The sequence below is a fragment of the Salmo salar genome, chromosome ssa13 (genome assembly GCF_905237065.1).
Source record: "Salmo salar chromosome ssa13, Ssal_v3.1, whole genome shotgun sequence".
Classification (NCBI taxonomy): Eukaryota; Metazoa; Chordata; class Actinopteri; order Salmoniformes; family Salmonidae; genus Salmo; species Salmo salar.
The window spans coordinates 44,308,659-44,335,675 of NC_059454.1; the positions used below are offsets into that span (position 1 = coordinate 44,308,659).

At 41.4% G+C, this 27,017-nt stretch overlaps 1 protein-coding gene across 4 annotated transcripts; it reads right to left on the minus strand.

Annotated features, from left to right (window-relative positions):
• Window positions 1-7,980: 7,980 nt before the first annotated feature.
• larp4aa (La ribonucleoprotein 4Aa) lies at window positions 7,981-26,743 on the minus strand. 4 transcript variants are annotated; one of them, XM_014135731.2, is made up of 17 exons: window positions 26,187-26,743; window positions 22,138-22,261; window positions 21,242-21,409; window positions 20,926-21,013; window positions 20,510-20,646; window positions 17,867-17,970; window positions 17,512-17,622; window positions 17,319-17,372; window positions 16,941-17,147; window positions 16,401-16,504; window positions 15,839-15,880; window positions 13,548-13,754; window positions 12,613-12,664; window positions 12,244-12,402; window positions 11,866-12,038; window positions 11,222-11,441; window positions 7,981-11,040 (listed from the first exon to the last, which is right to left on the minus strand). In XM_014135731.2, exons 1-17 carry the CDS (start codon window positions 26,301-26,303, stop codon window positions 10,609-10,611), a joined length of 2,499 nt encoding a protein of 832 aa, XP_013991206.2. In that variant the 5' UTR covers window positions 26,304-26,743; the 3' UTR covers window positions 7,981-10,608. The 4 variants fall into 4 exon arrangements, with proteins under 4 accessions (XP_013991206.2, XP_013991209.2, XP_045549261.1 ...); XM_014135734.2 differs by lacking the exon at window positions 26,187-26,743 and adding an exon at window positions 25,410-25,457; XM_045693305.1 differs by lacking the exon at window positions 26,187-26,743 and adding an exon at window positions 24,126-24,336.
• Window positions 26,744-27,017: the final 274 nt, after the last annotated feature.

Below are 27,017 nucleotides of genomic sequence, written 5' to 3' on the forward strand. Positions count from 1 at the left end.
AGTAAATCATTTTCTTTCGGAATGTAGTGAATAAAAGTAAAAGTTGTCAAAAATATAAATAGTAAAGTACAGATACCCCAAAAAACGACTTAAGTAGTACTTATTTTTCAAGTATTTTTACTTGAAGTACTTTGCACCACTGCAAAATAAACACAGGAATCTTCTCTGACTTAGAATTTTGTGTTTTTGTAATGTTGTTCAACATCTTACATGTGTTATTTTAATAGTAACAGACTTCATGTAGTGCTGGCATTTATCACATACCATAGTAGCTATGCTTCCTCTCCAAGTATGGGCATCAGATGGCTCCATTGCTCTCTTTGGGAAGCACTTTAAAGGTTGACTGCTTGGCAGTGCTATGTTAAATACCTTGTAGTGAAATGCAGCACAGGCAATGCCCATCAATGTGTGTATGTGTCAGATGTTAACATTGTGTGAGCCATGACATCTATCTATCTAGACACAAACGTAATATTTGCTGACAGATTGAATCATTACATACCTTCTCTATTCTTTCATTTCCAGCTATAAACTCAGGGGCACTTCACTGTATAACCTTGGTTTATATGGTGCTTATCACAAAATTAGTAACATTTTTTGACCCATTTTTTTTAGATGTAAGTGGTAATTTCAAAACTCTTACTACAAAACTGATAACACTTGTAATGCCCTGTAACAACAGTCAATGTAATAACACTGGTTAATGTAATAGCTTTTCTAAGTGTGATAACTTTTAAAATGTTTATGTAATAAAACCGGTTAATGTAATAACTTGCCGGATAACGTAATAAACATGTTGAATGGATAATGTAATAACATACACCAACATACACAGAACATGGTTGCCATCTTCTCAGAATATAAGACATTAATGTTCTAGACACGTTTCATGGGAACGTTGCAAGAACATTCATGTGTTTAGTTTTCTGAGGGTTAAGAGAATATTCAATCAATGTGTATCAGTCATCAGGACGTCACCTGATGGTCCCAAACCACTGATCCATTCACAGCTCTTAGTTTTTTGGCAAGGTTAGGAACACACACGCACACAACTTGTATATTTGACACACGTTGACATAAAAATTATTACATTGTGGATGTATACAGTAATTATTATTCAACATTTCACAACCTCTCCGTCGTCTTCTTGAAATGCACTTTGAAGAAATTCTCAGCTCTGTTAAAAGTACACTTAAGAAAAATGATTTAATTGATCACAGTGATTCAGGAGTAACTGTAAAACTGTAAAATGTTTCACCCTGAAAAAGGCACAGTGATGCCGAAACATTGGTGTTTTACCCATTCAGTTACTGGGAGTTTATATAGAGAGAGTGTGCAACTCTATTTATTTTTCTATCTTACAGTTTATTCGCCCTTAGTCAGCATCTCTACACTAATTAATTTTCTCTTGGTGTGCTCCAGCTTTTTAAAAGTACACTTAAGAAAAACTATTTTATTGATCATAGTGATTCAGGGGTAACATTAAAACAGGGTGAAATGTTCCCTGGCTAACCAAACGTATGCCTCCTGCCAAATGCCACGCCCACAAACGTTTCTTCTCCATGATGAGTCTGGATTTGAGTCCCTCCTAGACGATTTCTAGAAAGCAAACACATTCTAACCATTCTGATTGTCCCAGAAACCGATGGGTTGGACCAGAGCCAGAACACACTTGGGTAAAGCGGCACATTGCCATTGCCTTTGATACTCTGATTGGTTAGAGACAATCTCATCGCTGATGACTTTGTTTTGTACAACACCCCTCATTTTGACGTCACCATAAATGACTTCAACGATGGCAGTCTCAGACTGAAGTATGTAGCGAACGATAGAGCAGCGCGCAAGTTAAATGCCCCACCAACATTAGACCGCTATACAGAAAGCCATAAAATTGGTGAATGAAAATCAAATCAATGATGTGTGATTACACAGACTGGTAACTGACACAGGCATGGTGGTGTAGCAGAAAGATTGGAATGCTGTGAATCAAGAGATTGTGAGTTCAAATCACAGGGGAGGACATGTTGAATAATAATGAATGTATATATGAGCATGCACAATGTAATCATGTATGTCAAAATGTGTCAAATATATACATTGAAAACACTATGTTAAAATGACTTTGTGTGTCCCTGGCCAACAGACAAAGAGCAGTGAATGTAACAGTGGTTCACCAATTCGGGCCTTGATGGGCACAGTAACAAGGAGTGATGTGTGGCCAATTAGTGGGCGCGGCCGACACATTTAACAAGATAGAGAGAGTTTTGTTGGTGCTGAAAACGGAATGTATATGTTTTTAAAAAACATTCTTAGAACATTCTCTGAACGTTAGTAAAGTTTTCTGGTTTTTATGTATTTTTTTTACCGTTCTCTGAACAATCTGAGAACATGAGGAAACCTATAGGAAATGTTATGCTGAAGTACTGAAATTGCCACAGAAGAACATTGTTTCTTAACTTTCTCTGAACTATTTGAGAACATTTGTATTTGTATTTATTAATGATCCACGTTAGCTGCTGCCAACAACATTAAGGCAGTTATAAACAATGTAAAATATTACATGACATTACAATTCATAACACTTTACCCAATATATTCAGTGTATTCCCTCAGGCCACTACTCCACTATCACATATTTCAATACAACATCCATCTGTACGTGTGTGTAGAGTGCATGTCTTATCATGTGTATGTGTGTCTGTGCCTGAGTGTGTGTGTGTCTCTTCACAGTCCCTGCTTTTCCATAAGGTGTATTTTTGTTCAGTTTAAAAAAATCTGATTCTACTGCTTGCATCAGTTACCTGATGTGGCCATGGCTCTATGTAGTACTGTGCGTATCCCATAGTCTGTTCTTGACTTGGGGATTGTGAAGAGACCTTTGGTGGCATGTCTTGGCATGGGTGTCCGAGCTGTGTGCTAGTAGTTTAGACAGACATCTCTGTGCATTCAGAAAGTCAACACTTCTTACAAATACAAGTAATGATGAAGTCAATCTCTCCTCCACTTTGAGCCATGAGAGATTGACATGCATATTATTCATGTTAGCTCTCCGTGTACATTTAAGGGCCAGCCGAACTGCCCTGTTCTGAGCCAATTGTAATTTTCCAAGGTCCTTCTTTGTGGCACCTGACCACAAGACTGAACAGTAGTCCAGGTGCGACAAAACTAGAGGACCTGCCTCGTTGATAGTGTTGTTAAAAAGGCAGAGCAGCGTTTTATTATGGACAGATCTTCTCCCCATCTTAGCTACTGTTGTATCAAGATGTTTTGACCATGACAATCCAGGGTTACTCCAAGCAGTTTAGTCACCTCAACTTGCTCAATTTCCACATTATTTATTACATGATTTAGTTGAGGTTTAGGGTTTAGCGAATGATTTGTCCCAAATACAATGCTTTTATTCCTTGCCACCAATTCTGAAACTAACTGCAGTTCTTTGTTAAGTGTTGCAGTGATATCACTCTCTGTAGTAGCTGCCCCATATAGTGTTGAGTCATCTGCATATATAGACCCACTGGCTTTACTCAAGGCCAGTGGCATGTCATTAGTAAAGATTGAAAAAAGTAAGGGGCCTAGACAGCTGTCATGAGTTATTCCTAATTCTACCTGAATTATGTTGGAGAGGCTTCCATTAAAGAACACCGTCTGTGTTCTGTTAGACAGGTAAGTCTTCATACACAATATAGCAGGGGGTGTAAAGCCATAACACATACGTTTTTCCAGCAGACTATAATCGATAATGTCAAAAGCCGCACTGAAGTCTAACAAAACAGCTCCCACAATCTTTTTATCATCAATTTCTCTCAGCCAATCATGAGTCATTTGTGTTAGTGCTGTGCTTGTTGAACGTCCTTCCCTATAAGCGTGCTGAAAGTCTGTTGTCAATTTGTTAACAGTAAAATAGCATTGTATCTGCTCAAAAACAAAGTTTACTAAGGGTTGGGCACAGGCTGATTGGTTGGCTATTTGAGCCAGTAACGGGGGCTTTACTATTCCTGGGTAGGGGAATTACTTTTGCTTCCCTCCAGGCCTAAGGGCACACACTTTCTAGTAGGCTTAGATTGAATATATGGCAAATAGGAGTGGCAATATTTTCCATCCAAGTTGTCAGACCCCTCTTGGCTTGTCACTGTTGATAGACGACAATCTTTTTTTTTTTACTTCTTCCACATACCTTACGGAATTCAAAATTACAATGCTTGTCTTTCATAATTTTATCAGTTATATTTGGATATGTAGTGTCAGCGTTTGTTGCTGGCATGTCATGCCTAAATTTGCTAATATTGCCAATGAAAAAAAACATTCAAGTAATTGGTAATATCTGTGGGTTTTGTGATGAATGGGCCATCTGATTCAATGAATGAAGGAGCTGAGTTTGCCTTTTTGCCCAAAATGTCATTTAAGGTGCTTCAAACCTATCATTCCTTATGTCATTTATCTTTGTTTCATAGTATAGTTTCTTCTTTTTACTCAGTTTATTCACATGATTTATACATTTTTAGTACGTTTGCCAATTGGTTTTGCAACCAGACTTATTTTCCATTCCTTTTACCTCATCCCTCTTAACCATACCATTTTTAAGTTTCTCATCAATCCAAAGGGATTTAACCATTTTTACAGTAATTTTCTTAATTTCTGCATGCTTACAAGTAACTGGAATAAGCAATTTCATAAATGTGTTAAGTGCAGCATCTCGTTGCTCCTCATTACACACCACAGACCAGCAAATATTCTTTACATCATCAACACACGAATCACTACAAAACTTATTGTATGACCTCTTATACACTATATTAGGCCCAGCCTTTGGAACTTTGGTTTTCCTAGATATGGCTACAAAATTGTGATCACTACATCCGATGGATTTGGATACTGCTTTAAAGCAAATTTCTGCAGCATTAGTAAAGATGTGATCAATAAATGTTGATAATTTAATTCCTGTGCCGTTTGTAATTACCCTGGTAGGTTGACTGAACCAAGTTGCAGGCACTAGTTACAGTTTGAAGCTTTTTCTTGAGTAGGTAGCTTGATGAAAGCCAGTCAATATTTAAATCACACAGAAAATATACCTCTCTGTTGATATCAAATACATTATCAAGCATTTCACAAATGTAATCCAGATACTGACTGTTAGCACTTGGTGGTCTAAAGCAGCTTCCCACCAGAATGGGCTTTAGGTTAGGCAGATGAACCTGTAGCCATATTACTTCAACAGTATTTAACATGAGATCCTCTGTAAGCTTTACAGGAATGTGGTTGTGAATATAAATGGCAACACCTCCACCTTTGGCATTTCTGTCTTTTCTGTAGATGTTATAACCATGTTTTGCCACCACTGTATCATCAAAGGTATTATCTGATTGAGTTTCTGAGATTGTCAGAATATGAATGTCATGTGTTACTAGCACATTATTGATTTGATTAAACTTGTTTCTTAAGCTACTGTCACGTCCTGACCATAGTAAGTTGTTATTTTCTATGGTAGAGTGTGTCATGGCGTGACAGGGGGTGTTTGTCTGTTTTTGTATTTCTATGTTTAGTTCCTAGTTTTTGTATTTCTAGATTAGTTTTGTTTGGCATGACCTCCAATTAGAGGCAGCTGGTTGTCGTTGTCTCTAATTGGAGGCCATATTTAAGTTGATGTTTGTGTCACTGGTGTTTATGGGTGATTATACACTGCTCCAAAAAATAAAGGGAACACTTAAACAACACAATGTAACTCCAAGTCAATCACACTTCTGTGAAATCAAACTGTCCACTTAGGAAGCAACACTGATTGACAATACATTTCACATGCTGTTGTGCAAATGGAATAGACAACAGGTGCAATTAGCAAGACACCCCCAATAAAGGAGTGGTTCTGCAGGTGGGGACCACAGACCACTTCTCAGTTCCTATGCTTCCTGGCTGATGTTTTGGTCACTTTTGAATGCTGGCAGTGCTTTCACTCTAGTGGTAGCATGAGACGGAGTCTACAACCCACACAAGTGGCTCAGGTAGTGCAGCTCATCCAGGATGGCACATCAATGCGAGCTGTGGCAAGAAGGTTTGCTGTGTCTGTCAGCGTAGTGTCCAGAGCATGGAGGCGCTACCAGGAGACAGGCCAGTACATCAGGAGACATGGAGGAGGCCGTAGGAGGGCAACAACCCAGCAGCAGGACCACTACCTCCGCCTTTGTGCAAGGAGGAGCAGGAGAAGCACTGCCAGAGCCCTGCAAAATGACCTCCAGCAGGCCACAAATGTGCATGTGTCTGCTCAAACGGTCAGACACAGACTCCATGAGGGTGGTATGAGGGCCCGACGTCCACAGGTGGGGGTTGTGCTTACAGCCCAACACCGTGCAGGACATTTGGCATTTGCCAGAGAACACCAAGATTGGCAAATTCGCCACTGGCGCCATGTGCTCTTCACAGATGAAAGCAGGTTCACACTGAACACAATGTGACAGACGTGACAGAGTCTGTAGACGCGTGGAGAACGTTCTGCTGCCTGTAACATCCTCCAGCATGACCGGTTTGGCGGTGGGTCAGTCATGGTGTGGGGTGGCATTTCTTTGGGGGGGCCGCACAGCCCTCCATGTGCTCGCCAGAGGTAGCCTGACTGCCATTAGGTACCGAGATGAGATCCTCAGACCCCTTGTGAGACCATATGCTGGTGCGGTTGGCCCTGGGTTCCTCCTAATGCAAGACAATGCTAGACATCATGTGGCTGGAGTGTGTCAGCAGTTCCTGCAAGAGGAAGGCATTGATGCTATGGACTGGCCCGCCCGTTCCCCAGACCTGAATCCAATTGAGCACATCTGGGACATCATGTCTCGCTCCATCCACCAACGCCACGTTGCACCACAGACTGTCCAGGAGTTGGCGGATGCTTTAGTCCAGGTCTGGGAGGAGATCCCTCAGGAGACCATCCGCACCTCATCAGGAGCATGCCCAGGCGTTGTAGGGAGGTCATACAGGCACGTGGAGGCCACACACACTACTGAGCCTCATTTCGACTTGTTTTAAGGACATTACATCAAAGTTGGATCAGCCTGTAGTGTGGTTTTCCACTTTAATTTTGAGTGTGACTCCAAATCCAGACCTCCATGGGTTGATAAATTGGATTTCCATTGATTATTCTTGTGTGATTTTGTTGTCAGCACATTCAACTATGTAAAGAAAAAAGTATTAAGATTATTTCATTCATTCAGATCTAGGATGTGTTATTTTAGTGTTCCCTTTATTTTTTGCAGTATATAAACCCAAGTTACAATTCATAAAAGGAAATCAATTGAAATAAATTAATTAGGCCCTAATCTATGTATTTCACACAACTGGGCAGGGGCACAGCCATGGATGGGCCTGGAAGGGCATAGGCCCACCCACTGGGGAGCCATTTAGAATAAAATGTTCACTACAAAAGGGCATTACAGACAGAAATTCTCGGTTTCATCAGCTGTCCAGGTGGCTGGTCTCATACGATCCCGCAGGTAAAGAAGCCGGATGTGGAGGTCCTGGGCTGGTGTGGTTCCACCTGGTCTGCGATTGTGAGGCCAGTTGGACTTCCTGACAAATTCTCTAAAACGGAGGCAGCTTATGGTAGAGAAATAAACATTAAATTATCTGGCAACAGCTCTGGTGGACATTCCTGCAGTCAGCATGCCCCCTCAAAACCTGAGACATCAGTAGCATTTTGTGCGGCAAAACGGCACATTTTAAAAGTGGACTTATTGTCCGCCGCACTAGGTGCACCTGTGTAATGATCATGCTGTTTAATCAGCTTCGTGATATGCCATACCTGTCAGGATTATATTGTCAAAGGAGAAACTCACTGATAGGGATGTAAATAAATCTGTGCACATAATTTGAAACGCACACTTTTTGTGCATATAGAACATTTCTGGGATTTATCAGCTCATGAAACCAACACTTTACATTCTGCGTTTATATTTCTGTTCAGTGTACTTTGAAACAACAAAAAAGGTCAGAACTCAAAAGCCAAATCAAAATAATTTATTTATGACATTTCATACAGAGTTTTAGAATTTAGTGTCTCAAACACTTAATTGATCCATTGCCATATTTCCTTGTTGCTACCCCAAACCAAAAATGAACAAAAGAAAATGCCAAGCATGAGAAAAAAAAAGCTATTCCTGTAGATTTTCACAAGCCTGTCTGCCTCAATGTCATTACCATATGCTTCTAAAATGATTTCACATTACTTAAACAGTAAGATGTTCTTTTTTTTTTTAAACAAGTGCATTTATTTCATTACACTAGATCACTAGCTGCTCAAAACTCATGAAAAAAAAATAAAAGCCTCAGTGATTGGTTAAATCATTTATAACTACATTACTAAACCCCAAGTCAATGCATCAAGTATTTCTCTCAGTTGAAATCTCAAACAATATGTCAAATGTGTGATTCTTTGCCAATGCGATTTCACACACAACTTTGGGGAAACCAGCCTACCAAGATTGGAAAAAGCGTTGCACAGTAGGATTAAAATAAATAAAATGTAAAAAGCAAATAACGTTGTCCAGTAAGTTCAAACTTCAAATACCCAAGTCAAATTTCGTTCTTCGTTTTTATCAAATTTGAAAACAGCAAACTCACCCTAAAAAGCACAAAATCTGCAGTGGTGGATAGATACCAGTCTGACAAATGCCAGCCTCCCCTTCTCTGGAAGTTCAGCACTAGAACAAATACATTCTCCCGCACACACCTCTAGTGAAGGGTTAATAATGATACAGCATAGGCAACTACACCTCTAATGTTCAGTTTAAACTGGGACAAAGTTTTCCCAAAGGACTACATTACCTAGCAAACCTTGCCGAGCGATTCAACTCTTTGTGCGTCCCAAATGCCACGGTGTTCCCTATATAATGCACTACATTTGACCAGGGCCCTGGTCAAAAGTAGTGCACTTTATAGGTAATAGGGTGCCATTTGGGACGCACACAAAGCTTTTACCCTACCAAGTCAACTAGGATCGTAGGCAGCTGGCACATAGCACATAGAAATGGTCTGTTATCGTTTAACCCCTTTACGTTGCTGCCAAATGTATTATATAAGCTAGCTAAATCACTCTCAGCTAACAGCATTCAGCCTACTTCTGAATGATATTGCTATACCATCATTTATTTATATTTACAATACACAGAATGTGTTGCTAAACCTGAATATACTGCATTGATGTGGAGAAACCAACAAGATCTTGCCAAGACCATTCCAGTCAACTCATCAACCTAAGCACAGGCAGTCAGGTTTGACTGCATCGACCTTAGCCTGGTCTCAGATCTGTTCGTGCCCTTGCCAACACCATTGCTGTCATTGTTAAGCCAAACATGACAATTACATAAGGAGTTAGGGCAAGAGAGCCGAAACAGACTGGCACCCAGGCCACATCAACATATCTATTCCCTAGGTTTCCATAAAAATAGCCTAACTAAGCTACAATCCCATTGTGAATAGTAAGTTGTAAACAGAGAGCCTGACTGATTATCAGTATGTATGAACTGAATCCATTAGAAGACGGGAAATCCAGACAAATCAGGAAATGAAGATAAAAATAGATGAAACAACTTCAAATAAACAGCATTGGACCAGGAGACTGCGATCTGCGAGTCGGACCGCGCGTTGCGCTGCTCCTACCCAGAGTGGATTTCAGCTTAAAAAAAATATTATAATAATTCACCCTTCCTTCCGCAAACAAGAGCCTTCCAGCTCTGGGCAAAAACCACCGACATAAAACTGTAGCTTGATTGTTACCGATAATTTTGTTGACCTTTTTACAGATAACATAGTTGAGCCAATAATTACCAAGCCTCAAATTATATCTTTTTTATTTTCAATGAATAAACAGAGGATCATCTCTAACGGCCTAATTTCAGGTCATCGATTCCGATTCTAGAATGTTAGAATCACAATGAGCCGCTCGTTCGTTCCATGAAATTCAGTGCAACAGCAAACTGAACTGTAGCACTCTGTCCCAATCTGTTTGCTTAGCAGCAGTCAATGCATTAACAGACATCTTAATTAATCAACCCAGCTTATCTAGTCATTCATCCTTGCCAAACCTACGCTCACAAGAAAAAAAAAGAAATGTCTCATCGTCACTGCGTTGTTAGTGATATCTTTGTATGTGTATACGACATGTATGCTCTTTTCTTTAGTGCATATGTTTCTTGCAGACCAACATCTATTCTTTAAAATAAAAAATGGCAGAGGGCCTTAATACAGGGCCCAAATGCCCCACCTCTCCTCAGTTAGAGAAGAAAATGAAACAGCCTCCAAAGAGAGCACATTGATTTTAAAATCACTGATTTTAAATTCTGTGAATACATTTGTTTACGAGGCCTAAATGAGATCTTTTTCCTTTTTAAAAATCACTGTGAAAGTTCAGTTTCTTTTTTGCCCTCTTTCTCCTGGATGTCCCCAGGCTTCCATTTCATTGTCATTTCACAAAGCTTTTTTTCTTTCTTTGGGACAATGCTCCAGGAGGCAGACAGGAGGAGGCGGCTACCGTTAAGATTGTTGCTTTTATATGCATTTCATTTTTTATATATTTATATCCACGTATATATTTCATACTTTTGTTTGTTTTCGTTATTCATATCGGAAGTTTTACTTTGGCGATACCGGGGGGATGTTCTGCTCTTTGCCAGTGTGTCGGGGGCCTCCTTGAGGGGAGCTGCGGCAGGCTGGTTGGGAGCCCCGTCTCTGTTCACGGAACTTGAGGCCCCCGTAGCCTCCCTGTCTGGAGGGCCCGTTGCTGCGGTAGTAGCCTCCATCCCGGGAGTCCCGGTCCCGATGGTCCCGATCACGGGGACGGGTCTCCTTGCACTCCCAGCCACCGTCCCTATCCTGGGCTTTGTCCTGCCGGTCTCCCCTGGGGCGGTCGCCTGAGCTGGTGGTGGAGCTGGAGCCTGGCTCCTCTACCTTGTTGACGCGCAGCTCACGCAGAGGCTGGGCTGGCGGGGAAGGGGTGGCCGAGGCTGGGGGGGCCGGAGGGGGGGCTCGCTGGCACACCTCGGCATAGCTAAGCTTACGGGGCTCCTGAACAAGAATCAGAAAAACGGAACAATGAGTTCAGAGGAACAGATGTAGATCTAAGAGTTCAGGTAGAGAACGGAAACCAATTACGTTTCATAAAATGAAGAAGCAATCCCAATGTAAAACAAAGCAATCATCTCTAAATGGCTAGATTAGAGGTACAGGATTATCTTTGGTGCCTCACCACTGATGCAGGGGTAGCGGTGGTGGCTGGGGTGCTGGGTGTAGCTGGAGTGGAGGACACTGTGCTGGGTTGAGGCTTGGGGCCAGGCATAGCTGGCTGTGTGGAGGGGAGTCCGGATGGGTTGGCCGCACAGGGAGCAGGTGTGGGTGGGGTCACTTTGGGGGCTGGGGGCTCTGCTACCCTCTCCACCTTCTCCCACTTCTTCTCCTGATGGGGTACGCTACAGAAGAACAAAAAGCAGGAAGGAAAGGAAAGACCCATTCAACCCAGTTAGTTTTAATGTCATTATGACTGAGGCAGACCTTGGTATGCTTCTTTGAGCTCTATTGACGATTCTAGTCAATTCAGTACAACTTTATTGGCAGATCACTAATATTAACAAGGCAAGTCTAGAATTCACCTGTGACATTAGCTTTACATCTGATTGACTTGAGGCTAGCCAGTGATCAATCTTTCAACGAAATTGCTAGGAGCAGAATTACCAGCTAACATACAAAAATGTATGCACCCACTAATGTAAATCGCTCTGGATAAGAGCGTCTGCTAAATAAAATGTAAACCGACAAATCTCTATACACAAAGAGTGATATTACACTCTAACCCTCTGAAAAAGAATGCACAGACTTCAGCCTATTTTCCCTTACCTGGGGGCAGGTGCATGGATGGGGCTTCCGTGGGGGAGTGCAGCAGGTTTGGCTGCAAGCTGAGCAAGATTAGAGACACACACTGCCTCCTCATGTCCTGGGGCTGGGGTCGGGGCTGGGACAGGTCCGGCACCCACTTCCTTGCTGGATTCCTTGTTTGCTTGTTCCGGCGTCTGTAGAGAGTAAGGTAAGACTGAAGTCAGCATATGAGCAAAAAAACAACACCCAAACTAACTTGAGATCTGCATGTGAAACTCCAGTTTGTGATTTACGCAAAAAGTCTGAGTTGATCGTATGCATCTCAAGTTAGGATTCTGCCCAAAATGAAGTGATAGGAGTGTGGTAGCAAGGCGTTAACCATTGGGATCCCGTCTGTACCTTGTCTTTGTTCAGTCCTCGCACCACGTCTGACATCCTGTTCTCCAGTAGGGGCTCTCCCTGTGTACTGGCCACACAGCCCGGCAGCGGGGGGAAGTTAGTAGCGGCCAGGTCAAACTTAGGGACTGGCACCTTTACCTCAGCCAGGGGTATGGGCCTCTGGAGGGGGAAAACAAAGAGAACACTTACATTTGGCACCATACAAACTCAAATGTACATACTAACAAAATAAGCTTAAAAACAAAAAAGACATGCAAGCAAGGAAAACAAGGCAAGACAGAGTTGATAACCGGTTTGGTCCAGATTAAATCTATTATGCAAAAGCCAACTAAGTCCACATAGTAACTGTCATTCGTCTTGCAACGGTACCGTAATCCGCTCATCCTCTCTCCTCCTTCTTGTGCCTCTGTATGTCGTCCTTCTGTAATCGAGGACAGAAGAGTTTTTTAGAAGTGGTTCAGAAACTAGTACACAAGTGTTCCGTTAACCGACTTAACATTCTCCATATCAGACCTTCAGATCTCATAATCTTAGCGCTCATCGGGACAGGTGTGAAGGATCATAGCTTAGGGGAGAGGGGGAGCGTAGGTAGAGGACGAGGGGGAGCGTAGGTAGAGGACAAGGAGGAGAGAATGGAAAAGACCCAAAGCCAATCACACGCCACAGCCTGTTTTCCCCTCCTGCACATCAAGTTGTCATCACTAGGTCTGAGATGACCCGGAAGAATTCACCACTTCAAAAACAGAATGTCATTGTTCCATTAGGGGGGTAATACCATCCCTGAGGACCTCACGGTGTTCTGTCATAATACCAGATTGAGAGAGATGCATTTTTTCCTTTTACCCCTTTTTCGTTATATCCAAATTGGTAGTTAGTCCTGTCCCGTCTTTGCAGCTCCCCTATGGGCTCAAGAGGTGAAGGTCGAGAGCCATGCGTCCTCCGAAACACGACCCTGCCAAGCCGCACTGCTTCTTAACACACTGCTTGCTTAACCCAGAAGAACCAATGTGTTGGAGGAAACACTGTCCAGCTGGCAACCGAAGTCAGCTTGCAAGCAAGGAGTTGCTAGATCGCGATAGAACAAGGAAATCCTGGTCGGCCAAACCCTCCCCTAACCCAGACGATGCTGGGCCAAATGTGTGTTCCGGTCACGGCCGGCTGTGACACAGCCTGGGATCGAACCTGCGTCTGTAGTGATGCCTCAAGTGTTGCGATGCAGTGCCTTAAACGGCTGCCCCAATCGGGAGGCCCCCCCGAGAGACCTTTATGAAAACAACAAAAAAGTTCATAAGTGTCAGGCTCACCTTCCGCGTCCAGCCATGCTTCCGTCATCATTGAGGTCCGAGGAGGTGGAGATGTGGGGGAAGGCTGAGTTCAGGTCTGGAGGTGTCTGGGTCTGCAGAGGTCCAGGGCCGGTGGTGGGGGGCTGGGGACTCCTCAGGCCAGTCAAGCTCTCCAGGGGAACAGGGGCCACTTCGCCTGGTCTCCCCAACTGGGGCTTCACGTGTGCCCTAATAAATACGACCCAGGGTTACAGAGGCTAATCTTGGCACAACTGGGACGTGGTGGGGATACAAATAGCATGCAGCATCTAGGCCTACATTTGATGATATATACGCCAACATGCAACGGATGTGCGAAGAAAACTAAGACAAGTGTCGGCTGAAATTAACTTTGCAAGAGTATTACAAACACCCCACCCCCTTTCAATTCATGCATTGTTTTTTTCAAGCCCATGCTTAAAGAACTTCAGATATTAATCTTTGCACTTGTCGGGACAGGTGCGGAGATTCAGGGTTTTGGAGGGAGAGGAGCAGTTAGGTGTGAGCACAGGAGGAGAAACAGAGAGACCCATTCCCTCCAAAGACTGTATTCCCTCTATGCACATCAATGTGTCATCAGGTCCAACCAGTGTCAGTGACATGACACAAGAGTACAATAGAATAAGCCAATCATTATGTCTGCCCAATACTCATCTTTAGAAATACATGCATTTGTTAAGTGGTGGAGGCATTTCTCAATTTAAAAAAAAATACCCTGCAAAGTTAACGTGGGTATCCGTACCAATTCGCCAGCTAAAATAAGGTTATTTCTTATTCAGGTTGAAATGGCAGTTCGCAAAGGAAAAGTTACCAGTCAATCATTCTTGGCTGACCAAATCTCCATTCCATATTACAGTAGCTAGCCGTCTTATTTATAAAGTCATCATATGAAACAGATTAGGTCACAGGAATTTCCCCTCACCTCTTAGTAAAGGACATTTATTTGGTAGCATGACTACATTACCAAAGTACAGCTGTACTACGGAAACATTTATAATGAAACTAAGAGATAAATGAAAAGAAATAAAATGGATGGTTAGTCAGGATGAGAGAAATGGTTAAATGACAAAATGGAGAGCTAGCTAGATCAATGTGGATAGGAGCCAAGTCATAGTTAGAACTGTTATCTGAGCTATAGCCTATAAAACTGTTATTAAACAGTGGTGTAAAGTACTTCAGTAAAAATATTTTAAAGTACTACTTAAGTAGTTTATTGGGATATCTGTACTTTACTATTTATATTTTTGCCAACTTTTACTTCACTACATACCTAAAGAAAAATGTACTTTTTCATCCATATACATTGTCCTTGACATCCAAAAGTAATCATAACATTTTGAGAGGAAAAATTCACACACTTATCAAGAGAACATCCATGCTGCGTCTGATCTGGAGGACTCACTAAACACAAATGATTAATTTGTAAATGTTACAAATGCAGAGGCTTGCTGTGCAATTAAACTGAACTTCTTTACTTCAGATCAAAATGTTAACTCACAAAACTCACTCATCCAATCCTCACACCTCCGTTCACATACAACGTGTCTGATACATTCTTAAAGCAACAGTGTTCAATACTCAACTGAGCTACGACACCACATTACTGAACACAACAGTAAATTGTTGGAGTATTGGAGTGTGCCCCTGGCTATCCATCAATACATTTATTTTGCCATCTGGTTTGCTTAATATAAGGAATTTGAAATGGTTTATACCTTTACTTTTGATACTTAAGTACATTTTTGCAATGCCATTTACTTTTGACACAAGTATATTTAAAACCAAATACTTTTAGTCTTTTACTCAAGTACTATTTTACTGGGTGACTCACTAACTTGAGTCATTTTCTATTAAGCCATCTTTACTTTTACTCCACTAATTATTACTTTTTCCACCAATTATTAACTCTTCTAAACATCTTGCAAACCGAAGCTGTCAAATGACTTAACAAATCCGATATGTCAATGTTGAAAGTATTAGCTGAACTGTTATGCGCTGGCTGTCAAAGCTAAGACCAGTTATAGATTTAGTCATTTGGCTGTAGACTAGAATAGTAAGACATGGGATAATGCTAAACTGTTCAAATCAAAATCAAATTTGATGTAGCATATTTAGCAGACGTTATTGCGGGTGTAGCGAAACGCTTGTGTTCCTAGCTCCAACAGTGTAGTAGTACCTAAACTGTTATAAACAGCTATGAACTGACAAAGCTGTCAGTGGTATTGCAAGAGATGGGGAAGCGATGAAGCTGATATGCAGTATAATGGCTGTACCTGAAGGCATTTATTACATTCTTTCTTGAATAGAGGGGTACACTGCGGGGACAGACAGTAAGAGAACAGGTGGTGAATTCAAAACCTTACCTTGGACTGGTTCATTCAACAACTCACACACTATTAATATGGAAATGCAAAATCTGTGGTTTTATGTAAGGATATATGCCATTAGGCTACGGCCACAGAGATGCATGGACAAAAAAAATAATACTTCGTATTTGCATTCATAAATTGCCTGTTTTTGTCAGTCAAAGGTTCAATCCAAGTAAACCATTTTCCCGACAAGCTGCATAAGTAAAAAGGCGAAACGATTGTGCGTTTTTGAACGGATAATCTCAAATTGAAAAACCACTGGATCAATCCATAATTTCCACACAATTTCTGTGCGGCTGTAGCCTTATTCTACGAAGGGAGATAATGGCACAAAGTATTTACAAATTTTACTCTAGTTTATCCACAAACTGGCATGTACGGGTTCAAAGCATCTTCACCCACAGAAAGACAACTTGAAACCACTCACGGCACTTCAGAGAGAATACAAGATCAACTTTCAACGTACCGGTTTCTGTTATAGGGCCGAGTCATATTAAGGGAGTTGTTGGCAGTTTTGTAGTGTCCAGTAGAACTGAATCCATTCACAAAGCCACTGTTGGGAAATGGTGCCTGGAGATGTGGGAAAAGGAGGAAGAATACTTCATTGTCAATATTCTTAAACTTAATTTTTCCTTTTGGTCTGATCAGCCCAACCCCGAGACACACACACACACACACACAGCGGGATTGGAAGCACACGGTCAGTCGCAGTGTAGTGCAGGAGAGTTACTATTCATTACACAAGCTTCCACCTTTCAAATCAAATCACATTTATACAGGTCACTGTTGAACAAGAAATATCTATAATATTTTGTCATTCTCAATTTCATTAATAGGAAGATCTCTTTAGGATTTTCTCAATAAGACTCACCGAATGAAATTACAGTTGACACAATTTACTAGGATAAAGTTTATAGTGCGCTGAAACTTACCAAATAATTTGAATATTATACATTTATACCACAGTTAACACCATAAAGATAATATATTGAGTGTTGATGTTCACCAGAGGAGTCTCAAAGTAGGGTGTAGGAGAGGGTGTCCAGGTCTGTGGTACGATGCCGTAGAGAGGGTACTGCTGCTGAGGGCTGTACACGTGCTGCATGTACAGGTTAGGATTGTACTGCGACTGGGTCTGGGCAGTGTACATGCTGCTATCCATGCTACGGTAGCCATTCTTAGCAAAGAACGTGTTGATGGCTTTTATCCTCGCCTGGAAGTTAGAAAAAAATCGAATCAAATAAATTAAAAAAAAACTTGTGAAACGAAACAAAATGTGGAAATTTGTCTTTGGCTTCACAATATGATTGCGAAGGGAAGAGAGATTAATAAAGGAAAGTGACACTCTTAAATTACATGTGATTGATTGTGTTATGTAACTCACCATGATAGGTTTTCCCTGAAATGTTTTCACCTCTTCTCTTAGATATCCGTGTGCCTGAACAGAGAGAAAGACAACAGACAGGCAGAAATTCCATAGGTCTTCTCAACAAAATTGGGATTGATACCTGCTTAACGCCCATTACACCAATTAGAAGCCTGAAGACTACTTTATACGCCAGTCAGATCCGGCTTACCTGTTGAGCGTCAGTGTCAGATTGGAATGTGATGTACCAGTTGTTGTTGTGCGCAAACTCCACACTAATCACTTTTGGACAGTTGTCATTTTTAAAGAGAGACTCCACTTCCTGAGGGGAAAAAATATATATAAGAGTAGGCGAGTTGCTGCTCAAATACAGCAAATGTGCCAGCATTGTAACTTAGGAGTACTACTAGCAATTCACCTTGTCATTTACAATAATAACACTGGCTACAAATATTGTTGTAACATGATTGCATATTGGTTATAAAGTGGTTAAAAGAATTGTTGTAAGAGTAATGTAACCATGGCTGTAACATGGTAATATGTTGGTTTTAACACGGTCGTCTGACCTCTACAGGTGTTGTCTCAGGAACCTCCCTCAGGATGATGATGCAGCGTTTGTGATTAGGACGCACTTTCTCTCCTTTCTCATCCACTTGTACCATTGGAGAGGCTGAGAACAAGAACAAACAGGGTCAGAAATTACATCACTATCCATCTACATTACCAGTCAAAAGTTTGGACGCCTACTCATTCAAGGATTTTACTTTATTTTTACTGTTTTCTACATTGTAGAATAGTGAAGACAGCAACACTATGAACACACGTGGAATCATGTAGTAACCAAAACAAGTGTTAAATTAAAATATATTTGAGATTCTCCTAAGTAGCCACCCTTTGCCTTGATGACAGTTTGCACACGCTTGGCATTCTCTCAACCAGCTTCATGAGGTAGTCACCTGGAATGCATTTCAATTCAATTAACTGGCCCTCATGAGGACCACCCCACGAAAGGAAGACCCAGAGGTACGTCTGCTGCAGAGGATAAGTTCATTAGAGTTACCAGCCTCAGAAATCAGAGTTTAATTAACAGACACATCTCAACATCAACTGTTCAGAGGAGACTGCGTGAATCAGGCCTTCATGGTCGAATTGCAGCAAAAAAAGCTCTACCAGTGGAAAACTGTCCTTTGGTCTGATGAGCCCAAATTGGAGATTTTTGGTTCCAACCGCCATGTCTTTGTGAGACGCAGAGTAGGTGAACGGATGATCTCCGCATGTGTGGTTCCCAACGTGAAGCATGGAGGAGGTGTGAGAGTGCTTTGCTGTTGACACTCAGTGTTTTATTTAGAATTCAAGGCACACTTAATCTCACTAGGGTAGGGGGCACTATATTCACCTCCGGATGAAAAGCATGCCCAAAGTAAACTGCCTGCTACTCAGGCTCAGAAGCTAGGATATGCATATAATTAGTAGATTTGGATAGAAAACACTCCAAAGTTTATAAAACTTAAAATAGTCTGAGTATAACAGAACTGAAATGGCAGGTGAAAACCTGAGAAAAATCCATCCAGGAAGTGCCATTATTTTGAAATGGCTGTTTTTCCAATGAAAGCCTATCCACCATTTAAAGGGATAGGAACCAGATTCCATTCCCTATGGCTTCCACTAGTTGTGAACAGTCTTTAGACATTATTTCATACTTTTATTCTGAAAAATGAGGGAGAATGACCACATTGAGTGCGTGGATAGTGGAATGTCCCCAGAGCCGTTTCCTGCATGCAACCGAGACCGCACCCTTCTTGTTTTTCTTTTATATTGACAACGCTATTGTCCGGTTGAAATATTATCGATTAAGGCTAAAAACAACCTGAGGATTGATTATAAACATCATTTGACATGTTTCTACGAACTTTACGGATGCTACTTGGAATTTGTCTTCCTGTTGTGACCGCATTTGAGCCATTGGATTACTGAACAAAACGCGGCAACAAAATTGAGGTTTTTGGATATAAAAAGGGACTTTATCGAACAAAACAAACATTTATTGTGTAACTGGGAGTCTTGTCAGTGCAACCATATGAAGCTCATCAAAGGTAAGTGATTCATTTTATTGCCATTTCTGACTTTCGTGACTAATCTACTTGGCTGGTAACTGTATGTAATGTTTTGTGTGCCGAGCGCTGTCCTCAGATAATCGCATGGTTTGCTTTCGCCGTAAGGCCTTTCTGAAATCTGACACAGCGTCTGAATTAACAACAAGTTAAGCTTTATTTTGATGTATTGCACTTGTGATTTCATGAAAGCTAAATATTTTTAGTAATTTAATTTGGATTTGGCGCTCTGCAATTTCACTGGATGTTGGCCAGGTGGGATGCTACCGTCCCACACCCCCTAGAGAGGTTAACCAGCATGGCTACCACAGCATTCTGCAGTGAAACGCAATCCCATCTGGTTTGCGCTAAGTGGGACTATGATTTGTCTTTCAACAGGACAATGACCCAACACACTTCCTGGCTGTGAAAGGCCTATTTGACCAAGAAGGAGAGTGATGGAGTGCTGCATCAGATGATCTGGCCTCCAATCACCTGACCTCAACCCAATTGAGATGGTTTGGGATGAGTTGGAGCGCAGCGTGAAGTAAAAGCAGCCAACAAGTGCTCAGCATATGTGGGAACTCCTTCAAGACTGTTGGAAAAGCATTCCAGGTGAAACTGGTTGAGAGAATGCCAAGAGTGTTAAAAGCTGTCATCAAGGCAAAGGGTGGCTACTTTAAGGAATCTAAAATATATTTTGACTTGTTTTAACACTTTTTTGGTTACTACATGATTCTATATGTGCAAATTCATAGTTGATGTCTTCACTATTATTCTACAATGTAGAAAATAGTAAAAATAAATAAAAACCCTGGAATGAGTTGGTGTCCAAACTTTTGACTGGTACTGTACATACAGTAACTATAATTGAATGGGTTATACCACTCCATCATTGTCCTAAAAGTATTGCCATTGGTGCGTAACATTTAAAAATAATAATAATCAATACCATTCAATCACAAGTCCACTTGTTCCTAGACTGGTCACAGAGCTGTTTGTGCCGTCCCACATTGACCATAGGAGTAGGCAAGAAAACACAAACAGATTTGGGACCAGGGTACATGGTTCCACAAAAGTAGCAAAAATTACAAATAAAACAAAAGTTAAATTCCTTACATCGGAGTATGTCCAGGATGAGCTCCATGTCAGTAGTGAGGGCCTTGATGCTCTCCATGCTGGCTATGGTCCATATGGGGACAAACTGGTCACTGTCCATCTGGGACATCAGGTACAGGTCCTTGGACAGGTTCTCCCTAGACAACAAATGAGGGTCAAAGGTTATTATCATAAAACATACATGGCTATCAAACATTTACATTTATCCTAAGGAATTAACTTAATATATAATCACATAGCCAAAGCCCCATCAGACTATGGGTCATTCAGTAAGGCATAGTGTAGCAACATTTTTGCAACTACAAAACTAGTGTGTTTTAATTGGACAAGTTCAGGCACTATCCCCCAGTTACAAACATAGGAACAATTACACTCACCTAGAGGTAGAAGACCTAACCTAGAACATGTGTACTCACCTTGAGAAGCAGAACTCCAGTTCTTTCTTGAGGGAGTCTCTCAGGTTCTCTGATGAGAGGGGCCTTTCCTCTGTCAGCTTGGTCTCCCCTGCAAACCAACATGTGTTTCATTAGCATGTACTAAGGTAGGTAAGAAAACTCCATGAGGTCCGAAAAGACATCCGGAAGAGGTCTGCCGCAATAATGCATCTGTAAAAGTGTTATAATTTGTCAGTGAGAAACATGCAGCCTTGTGGCCATGATTCACTAATCTTAACCATCTTTATTGTATATGGTGCATTATGGGTAGTGTCGTTTAGTTAATTGTGCTACATACCTGACGTGTCGGTAGTGGTCTCAGTGGGGGTGAAGCCCAGGTCTGGGGGATCCATGCCGTTCACAGTGATCTCAGCTGTGGATGCTGCCGAGGAGCTGCTGTCCTCCAGGATAGTGAAACCAACACTGTACGGTTTACAACCGGGGGAGGACACAGACTCTGAATAACCTGGATGGGAGAGAGGGTACATCCGTGGTGTTATTTATTGTTTGACTCTTCAGTTAATAGTATGTGTGATAATTGTAAAAACCTATTAGTAGCCTGTTCGAAATTCCACTGCCGAAATGTCTGCACTTGGACAGAAAGAGTGCAACAGGGGTCGTAATTTATTGTTAAACTCATAACTTTGTGATAAATTTAACAGATTTTTGTAAGCTAATGTGGATATTTTGACTGGCTATGTCTGTTGCTGCTGTGCCACTGCACCCTCTTGGCCCCACAGTTTTATAAAGAGAGTTCTCAATAACAATAGGCCTATAGATTTCAGTACATGTGGCATTGATGTCATGTATAGTACAGCATAGGTTGTGGTATGTTCCTTCTGTTGTCAGCCATAATAGCCCATCAGAGACAAGTAAGGGTTATTTCATTGATGTGGTGGATAAGATGAGCTTTCCTTACAATGTAAAAGCGCTTTGAGGATCTGGAAATGTGTTCTGAAATGTGTTATGCATAGCCAATCAATGATTATAAATGACACCCAACGTACCCTCTCTCCCATACAGGTTATTCCGAGTCTGTCCTCACCCGGTTGTAAACTGTACAGTGTTGGTATAGCGCTAGGTATGTATACAATCAAAAAAAATGTATGCACTCAATTCACTCTAAGGTGCATTGGCTAAAAGAGTCTGCTAAACTACATACATTATTATATGTTGTTAAGTGTCGTTTCTCACCCTCAGTGACGTCAGCCGGGGGCCACTGTGCTCCGTCAGGGCCGTCAGCAGGGACCTCAGCGGGGGCCACAGACACCTGCCACACCTTGGCATTGGGGTTCAGACCAGCACCCTTGGAGGTGACCTTGGAACAGGGGGAGAGGAAATGCACTTTAAAAATGTACAGTAGCATACACTTCAGGGTTGAAAAACAATAGCATTTTGATTTTATTTATGCAACTTCAGTTTACTTTCTAAACAGACCGAATCAAAATGGAATTAATCCCAATCCTGACATACTTCTGTCTCCCTTTTTCATGCTGCCTGAGGAACACTCAAGTTGAAATGCGTTGCGGTAACGCATCCTGATGTATTGTCACTCTAGGCTGATCTGCTCTATGCATTTCGGTAAATGATTTGCAAATAGTTCATTAAAATTGGTGCCATCATACTGGCCACCTCTGTCTTTATTTCTTTCCATGTCAAATACAGTGCAATTTTCTTGCCCATCCTAAAACAAGGGAATTACACCCAGCATTTTGATTGTGCACACAACCACTCAAAAGACAAGAAAATATACTCGTCTGTGCTTCTCACACTAGGTAGACTTGTTTTAGGTAAGGGTTTCCCAGACTCAGTCCTGGGGCAGTGCTCCACATTGTTCTCCCAGTTTATTTTTGAATCTTTAAAAACGGCCCTGTGCAGTCAAACACTTAATTTTCCTGTGATTTTCAGTGTGATTCCACACTGAAAAGGCCACTTGAAAGGTGAGCCTGATATGGTGGGGAGGAATTTTGGCCTGCTGTAAATTATTTAATACACCATTAAGAGAGTCCCAAACATCTCTCTCAATAACATAATGTTTTCAGTTTCACCTCCAAACTCTCAGTCCGAGCTAAATTATTGCTTGAAAAAAAATTCAGTGGTGTAAAGAACTTAAGTAGTTTTTGGGGATATCTGTAGTTCACTTTATATTGACAACTTTTACTTCACTACATTCCTAAAGAAAATATACTTTTTACACCATACCTTTTCCATGACACCCAAAAGTACTGGTTACATTTGAATAGCTAGCAGGACAAGAAAATTGTCAAATCCACACACTTATCAAGAGGACATCACTGGTCATCCCTACTGATCTGGCCGACTCACTAAACACAAATACTTTGTAAATATGTCCAAGTGTTGGAGCGTGCAGCTGGTTCTCCGTAAATGAATAAAAAACATGAAAATGGTGCCATCTGGTTTGCTTAACATAAGGAATTTGAAATGACTCCTATATTTCCGTTTGATAATTAAGTATTTTTTAGCAATTTTATTTTGATACTTAGGTATATTTTAAACCAAATATTTTTAGACTTTTACTCAAGTACTATTTTACTGGGTGACTCACTTTTACTCGAGTAATTTTCTATTAAGGTATCTTTACTGTTACTCAAGTATGACAATTGGGTACTTTTTCCACCACTAGAAAAATGACTTTGCTAAGAAGACATTTGTTTCCATTTGACCATTTTAATTTAAAAATATTCACAGTAAGGTACAGAAATGATTTGATATTGAGATAAAGGTCCAATGCAGAAGTTAAGTGTTCATGAAAGTACCATGTAATGTGAACATGAATTGTAATTACCCTGTAATAACATTGGATAATCCCCTAATGTAAATCCGATAGAAATAAACATATTCAGGAGAAATATTTAACAAAAAATATATAACATCAATCTTGATACAAATTAAACGCCTCAATGAAGTATTACATTTGTTTCCATGAGCACAACATCCACACAAAACCGAAAACAGAAAGATTCATAAACAAGTAGGTAACTAAGCTATTGGGAACCAAATTTAATTCGTGGTCGATTTATACATTTTTATTTTCAGTACAACCACTGATCAAGAATGCCAAAGCAAGCATGGCGCGCTGTCCCCATCCACTATTAACCTTAGTCACTTGCAACTCGCCAGCTTGTTGTGTTGCCTACATTGTATCAAATAAAGTTGCTTACCTCGAGAACAACAATTTTGTTGTACTTTGTGGATAAACGTTTAAAACGCCAACGAGCTTCTATTGCGAACAAGAGTGAGAAGCAGAACTTGAGATGTTTTACTTCACAGTAGTTAATAAGTTTTAAAAAAAAGACGACGCGTAAAGTCGATTGTTTTCTAAAAAAAAATCAACATGCGGTTCTCATTGAACTCCACCTACATCCTTAGCAGATGGACCCACATGACATGTCTCCGCAGAGCGCGCGCTCTCTTCCGTATGCTTTTACCGCCAACCCAAACCCAGAATCGCTGTTGGCAGGCAGCATTGTCAATCTCAAACACAAGCGATACATATAATGATATTTTGTTGCTGCTGCTACCCCTTCTACTGAGCCCTTAACCATTCCTGAGGATACTTGAGGCATGTGCCACTTTCTCTCGCCCCCATGTTCTAAAATCTAATATAGGAATTCGGAAATTAGTATTCTTTACAAGAGCATCTCGTCCGGTCTAGGGAGGATCCCCAATCCCCAGTTACATGACACCATTTTAAAATCGGGTGTGGATGGGCTTTAGAGGCTTGGCACAAATCCAAAAAGGTGTAGCCAGCGTTACATTTTAGTAATACAGCAGACGCTCTTATCCAGAGCGACTAACAGAAGCAATTATGGTAAAGTGCCTTGCTCAAAGGCACACCGAAGGATTTTCCACCTTGTCGGCTCGGTTACTGGGCCAATGCTATTAACTGCTAGGCTACATGCCGCCCCAGAGCTGTCAGTTACGTTTACTGGATATGACAGACAAAATATGTCCAACTTAGTATGTCAGCTACTAAGTTGGACATTAAAGCAACAATGACACAAATAAAAACAATACTGTGAAAACAGAAATATACTACGGCCCATAGCTTGACAAACTACAGCAGAATCAGTAAATACTTAGCTAATTAATGGCCATGCCAGGCACGTACTTAAACATTAACATACATATGAAGCATTTGATATGGGTCGTCATCTTGTTTCACCTTTGAGTCCACAGAGCTAGCTTTAGATAAAAGCAGTAGAATCTGCCACATAACGTTACCACTGGGGGGGTCGTACCTAGTCACCACCTGCTACAAAATGATCCACCCTTCTCGTACTAGTCTAACTGCTACTCCTGGCAAGAGCAGCTGTCACATCTCAATATACATTGTGGTTTCAAAATCATTTTAAATATTAAGGAGCACACCTTACACGGTGCACAATACGTCTGACAGTCCCTTTGTCTAGCAAAACAACTCGAATTAATATGTAGCAACATACTTGCAGTGTTAGCTTGCTGCTGTCTGGTTGCATCTCGTTACTTTAGCCCCAGTTTCTATATAGTCATCTGACACCGACTGTGCTGCATAGGCCGTGTATTTGCAACGCATGTTAGCTAGCTAGGTAACGTTGATTCGGCGAATTTTCTTGCTGGTTTGGTTGCATAGTTTGACTGCATCCGTGCGCCTGCCCGCCGTCTCCAATCGATAGTCTACTAAATAGCATTACAGTTGTCACTGCATAATGATTACTAGGCAAACTCCAAAATTAGCTACCTAGCCTGCTACTGCTAGCTAGGTTAGCAAATTAAATGGCTGCCAAAGTAGATGGCTACACTAAGCTTCAGATAACGCTTGGCTAGTTAGCCAACGTTAGCTGGCTAACTAATTACTCATGATCACTCTGTACGCAAAATAAGATAACGTTGCAAACAATATTTTCCATTGATTTACCCTAGCAAACCAACTGTGTGGCGTATTGAACGACAGCAAATAAATAATTCAGCCAAACATATGGCAACATACCTAGCTAACGTTAACTATAAATAACCTCAACCCAGTTCTCGATTTGAATCGGATTGGTAGTTAGCAGAAATCATGGCAAATGTAGGTAATATTATCGGCCTCAAGAGCCTATGACTGAGGCATGATGACCCTATTTGGAAAGGCAGTGGCAGGCAACAAATCATGGTGGTAGGAATGGGACTTAGGACGAGATGGTGTGTTGGCTAGGTGACGTTAGCTTAGCTAGTTAGTAAGAGTAGAGGCCGCAACTCACCATGCCGCCTGACCCTCCCCCGATCCCAAGTGGTGTGTCGTCCTCCACACAGGTCTTCGGTCCCGGATCACCCTCCTCCTGCAGCAGCCGCGGCTCTCCGCCCTGGTCCGAACTCATCGGCCGCTCCTGGCTCACGTCTCCCCCGTCGTTTTCCTCCCAACCCCCCGGCCTGCTTGCCACCCCTAATCTCTCAAAATACTGGTTTTACTGTCTACAATCAGTCTGCTTATCTCGTGCTAGACTTGTTTAGCCAACACCTAAACCTAACTAAATAGACAGGGTTAGCAAGTAAGCTATCCTACTTAGCTAGCTGGGTTGAATCAACGTGTATGAACCAAACTCGCACGACAATATACTACAGACGAAAACTATGCCAGATCATGAACCTACTTATACCACCTTTGTCACTAATGTTTATTCCCACACATTTTTACAAGCGTCAAAGGCGAATTCTTACCCGGGCAACCGAAGCGGACACTAGGGACACGCACCCTGCACGCACCTTTCTAAGAGCAGGCAGAGGCAGACATTAGTTAATTCCGCCACCGTCCCAACTCACATTGCGAGTTCGAAATGACCTTTGAAACTTTCGTGGTACTTTCCGTTTCCGGTTGACAAACTTAAAAACAAACAGCTTGGTCAGATAGGGATGTCTTTAAAAAAAATGTATATATATTGTAAAATATTTTAGTACGTTTGATCCAAGAAGGGCAATACTTACCAATGCAACTGAGGTGCAGTTTTTGATAATTATTTGCTTATAGCGTTTCTAAACCAGGGCTCCAACCTTGGCCATGGAGAGCTAACGTTACACCGTCCTATACGTTTTCG

What these genes read in the sequence shown, in the direction of transcription:
- larp4aa (XM_014135731.2), bottom strand. Translation starts at nt 26,303, where the DNA reads ATGAGTTCGGACCAGGGCGGAGAGCCGCGGCTGCTGCAGGAGGAGGGT. An exon ending in CGGCCCTATAACAGAAACCG is followed by an intron (nt 15,881 to 16,400) that starts GTACGTTGAAAG and finishes CTGTCCCCGCAG; the next exon opens with TGTACCCCTCTATTCAAGAA. An exon ending in CCGCTACCCCTGCATCAGTG is followed by an intron (nt 11,041 to 11,221) that starts GTGAGGCACCAA and finishes ATTCTTGTTCAG; the next exon opens with GAGCCCCGTAAGCTTAGCTA.